This window comes from Brassica napus, chromosome C6 (assembly GCF_020379485.1).
Source record: "Brassica napus cultivar Da-Ae chromosome C6, Da-Ae, whole genome shotgun sequence".
NCBI classification, from domain to species: Eukaryota; Viridiplantae; Streptophyta; class Magnoliopsida; order Brassicales; family Brassicaceae; genus Brassica; species Brassica napus.
Window position 1 is genome coordinate 40,842,764 of NC_063449.1, and position 4,643 is coordinate 40,847,406.

The 4,643-nt window shown below is 39.7% G+C and overlaps 1 protein-coding gene across 1 annotated transcript; it reads right to left on the reverse strand.

The window, feature by feature from the left end:
- Window positions 1-3,519: 3,519 nt before the first annotated feature.
- On the reverse strand, window positions 3,520-4,391 carry LOC106403429 (zinc finger protein GIS3). The gene has a single exon (XM_013843989.3). The coding sequence runs from the start codon at window positions 4,334-4,336 to the stop codon at window positions 3,620-3,622; it is 717 nt and encodes a 238-aa protein (XP_013699443.1). The 5' UTR covers window positions 4,337-4,391; the 3' UTR covers window positions 3,520-3,619.
- Window positions 4,392-4,643: the final 252 nt, after the last annotated feature.

Genomic DNA, 4,643 nt, shown 5'->3' on the forward strand with positions numbered 1-4,643 from the left:
ACTGCGATGCTTCAAAGCTTGGTATCGGTGCGGTGTTGAGTCAAAACAGCCGGCATGTTGCTTATTACAGTGAAAAACTTACTGGTCCCCGAAGTCGTTATAGTACTTACGACGTCGAGTTTTATGCTATCGTCCAAGCCATAAAACATTGGCGACATTACTTCGTTCATCGAGATTTTGTACTCTTTACAGATCATGATGCTCTGCGTCATTTGGACAGTCAGGCAAAAATTTCATCTCGTCATGCCGGATGGATAGCATATCTGCAACAGTTTACGTTTTCTATCCGCCATAAGTCTGGCAAAACTAATCGGGTGGCTGATGCCCTTAGTAGGCAAAACTGCTTGCTTACAACTATGCACACATCGGTTTCGGGTTTTGCCACTTTTACTGAGTTATATGACTCTGATCCATTCTTTGCGTGCATCTTTGCTGAGACGAAACAGGGCTTACATGATGACTACTCCATTCAAGATGGTTTCCTGTTTCGCGGGCTACGTTTGTGTGTACCCGAGTGCAGTCTCCGCCTCAAAATAGTCACCGAACTCCACAATGAGGGCCATGTAGGGCGTGATCGTACACTGCACCTCGTCACGACGTCGTACTTTTGGCCAACGTTAAGACGCGATGTGGAACGGTTCATGGAGCGCTGCCGTATTTGTCAACATTCAAAGGGTAAATCATCAAACGCTGGTTTATATCTTCTGTTACCAATCCCAACTCAATCTTGGACGGATGTTAGTATGGACTTCGTGCTTGGCTTGCCTCGTACTCAATGTGGTCATGACTCTATCTTCGTCGTCGTCGATAGATTCTCAAAAATGGCACACTTTATAGCATGTAAAAAGACAACATATGCTGTTCAGGTCGCCGTGCTCTATTTTCGTGAGGTGTATCGATTACACGGCTTGCCTTCGTCGATAGTCTCCGACCGTGATACCCGTTTCCTTAGCCATTTTTGGCGATCCATATGGAAGCTTCTCGGCACTTCCTTAGACATGAGCTTTGCATATCACCCACAAACCGATGGTCATACAGAGGTTGCAAATAGGTCGCTAGGAAATCTTCTACACAGCCTCGTCGGGGACAATATTGAATCTTGGGATAGCAAGTTGAGCCAGGCGGAGTTTGCACATAACCACGCCCTGAATCGCAGCCTTGGTTATTCTCCTTTTCATGTCGTCTATGGCATGATTCCACGGGGCCCCTTGGACCTCTCCATTGCGCCGGACCGGACGAGACAACATGGAGAAGCTATCGACTTCATTACCGAGTTGCAGTCAGTTCATATGAAAGCTCAGGAACATCTCGAGTCTTCCGCACAGAAGTATAAAGCGGCGGCTGATTCCAAATGCCGTGAAGTCATTTTTGCTCCGGGAGATCTTGTGTGGGTCTTTCTTACTAAAGAGTGACTTCCATTGCGAGAATACAACAAGCTCAAATCTAAAAAGATTGGGCCGGTGGAGGTGATTGGGCGTATCAATCCAAATGCATATCGCGTCAAGTTACCCGATCACTTGAGGACTTCCGACGATTTTAATGTGAAGCATCTGTCTCGCTTCCATGGTGACAATGTCCCGCCAGCTTCGTGGTCGAATCCTCCTCACCCCGTGGGACCTGATGCAGCGTCACTTCAAAGGATTCCAATGCCTAGAAGCTAACGGCTACTTTCCTTTTCTTTAAGCTATTTCCGTTTTATGTTCATTTCCTTATCTTTGGGGTTTTACTATTAGGAATAGGTTTTATTATGACGGTTTAAGGGTTCTATATAAAGAACTCTCTTATGGCTTTTGTAAGAGACGATCTGATTAATAAGAATTATAAGTTTTAGGTTTTAAAAGAGCTTTGCAAAAGGCACTGCGAAGAGTATTCGCGCCCCTTCTATTGTTTTTAAAGCTTTCTTTGACTACAAGTTATCAAGTTCAAGATCAAACCCTTAATCTTTTACTTATACGGCTTCTGCACTCTATCAGTTCTGATACCAAACTTAAAATTGATCCATCAAGTCCTCTAATTCTCCAACCGATCAATGATCAAAAAGTACTTCATAAACTTTTGTTAAAGCTTGAGCACAAAATCTTACTGCCCACCTGCCCCAACTCCCATAGCTCATAAACATATTAAAAAAACAATTTAATATGAAATGTTTTCAAAATGTTTTCCCATACATTTTGTGAAAAAAAAAACTGTTATTTTCTTGGTCACACACATCCTCATTCATACGAAATTATATTTTTTCCTGTTAAATGTCAGCTTAGCGTAAGATTCCTCCACTATATAAGTGCTTGCATTTTAAATCATAGCCTTTAATTTATGACATATAGTAGCTTTAAATTATTTACTATCGCACAAACGTATCATCACCACCTCTAGTCACAACCATTTAATCATTTTAATTAACAACTAGTATCTTCTGGCCCGTGTACGTTTTATGCATGCACATTGCTCATACGTTAATACCGAACTAATGTTATATGTATACAAGTTTAATACGTCGGTTCCCAGTATATAGTCACAAGGGCTTTCCGGGATCTTAATTGCAAAAAAGGATTTCTTAAAAGTCTATATGATACCAATATTGGCTACATGATCCCTACATCATAAAATTTCCAACCAAATTGTGTTAGATTAGTGGGAGTAGACTAACAATACAATAGACCAAATTGCAAGGAATTGTCATTTCTTACTTTCATTGTTGTTAAACGAATGTCTAGGAAACTTTTGAAATCTAAATTAATAAACTAGTTTTCTAAACTTTGATTCTAAATGAGTATCATAGATGTAGCAACTATAATAGTATTGACACCAATATAATTTGGTTGATAATGATATGCTTATATGGAATCAATACATAATATAAAATAGATTGTGCATAGACTTCAGGATCAGGATTAGCATTGCAGCAAACTTGTAAGAATTTTTCTTTTAAAAGAGTTTTCATACCCACCTTTGTATTCTATTGGCCACTAAAAATGGTGGATAGAAAGTTTTCAAATTAAAGATCCCATGGATCTGTATAGTGGAATTCTATAAGTTTATAGTTTTGTAAGTTTGTACTATATATTAAATCGCCTTTTCCGGTTTAACCATCTGCTGTGCAGGAATTTTAGTAGCAAAATAAATTATAATATGTCATGATTTTATTATTAATATTAAAAATAATTTACATATTTGTTTCGAGATTCTTTTTCTATAATTATGTTACTCTACCATCATGAAGCATATAACCATATCTTTTTCTACAATAATGTTTAAATATTAATTTAGACATTTCATTTTAACTTCAGTTAGATCGAAGAATCCTTGTCTATTGCCGTATATCTGACAACTTTTGTCCTATTGTTTGTATATATTTTTCACGACTTCGGTCTTATTGTTTATTTCTAGTCTCAACAATACAAATTACAAATAATTTTTGTAGAATTTTTCTTCACAAATTGGTTAAGCATTTTGAGACGAACTTCTTTTGGGTAGGAAACATACATTAGGGTAGGAAATAGACACTTTTTAGACGTACAGTTAAACAGAAACCATAATCACTAAAAATAAATAAAATCAACTCAAATGTAGGAAAATATACACGAGCTATATTTGGAGGGGCATATGATTAAACTAAACGTTAATGACCAGCTGGGGAAAGACTCAGATGCAAATCCAACCCTAATCCATCATCAAAAGTGGATCCCACTTCTCTTGAAAACCCATTCACCAATGGTCTCGGTCCATGTGCCTGAACGTGTCTCATCTGAGCCCCGTTAAACCCAAATCCAGACTCATACGAGAACCCATTTGTACCTGCTCCCGCACCCGAACCGTCCTGAATCACGCACCCATGCGACACGTGAAGCTGAGAGGGAGACACACGTGGAAGATACATCCAAGAACCTCCTCCCCCCGGCGGAGAAACGGTGGATGATAGGTGATGAGGCCGAGGAGCAAAGGCGGAGACCATTGGGTTACGTAAAAGTGGAGACGCTGATCCAAGGTTAGAGTATTTTGCGGTAGCGTTTCGTGTAGCTTGAAGCTGAGCGCGTTTGAGTTGCTGACGCTCTTTCTTGTGAGCGTTTTGGTGACCGCCCAAAGCTTGAGAGTTACCAAACTCCCTGCAACAGTACTGACACTCGTACTTACGTTCTCCTCCTCCTCCGCCTCGGCTTCGTACACCACCACCACTTCTTCCGGAGGAACCCGCCGGAAACTCGTTATGCTCCGGCGAGTCAGATGATTGGTTAGGTTTCACCGTCTGTTCGAAGAAATCTTCTTCTCCATCGACGCTGAATCCAAAAAGTCTTAGACGAGAAGTAGATGTCTTTGAACGAAAATTAAGCTCCTCCATTAAATATGTAGAGTTATATTTTCAGAAAGAGAGAGATGGTTTTTTAGTAAGAGGAGGTGGACGCATACATATATATAGTATAAGAAATGTTGAAGAAACTGAGATGTGGACTTTGTACAGTAACATGGGAGACACTGTGCAAGTGTGTGTGAAAGATATGAATATTTTTTTCTTTTACTTTATAGAATTATTTTTGTAATGCTTTTGTTATCGAGCATCCCAAGAAGTTAAAAGAACAGTGAAAGTGGGAGTTTGAAGGACACATGAACCAAGACGACATGGATTATGGGACCCACTTGGATTTCAT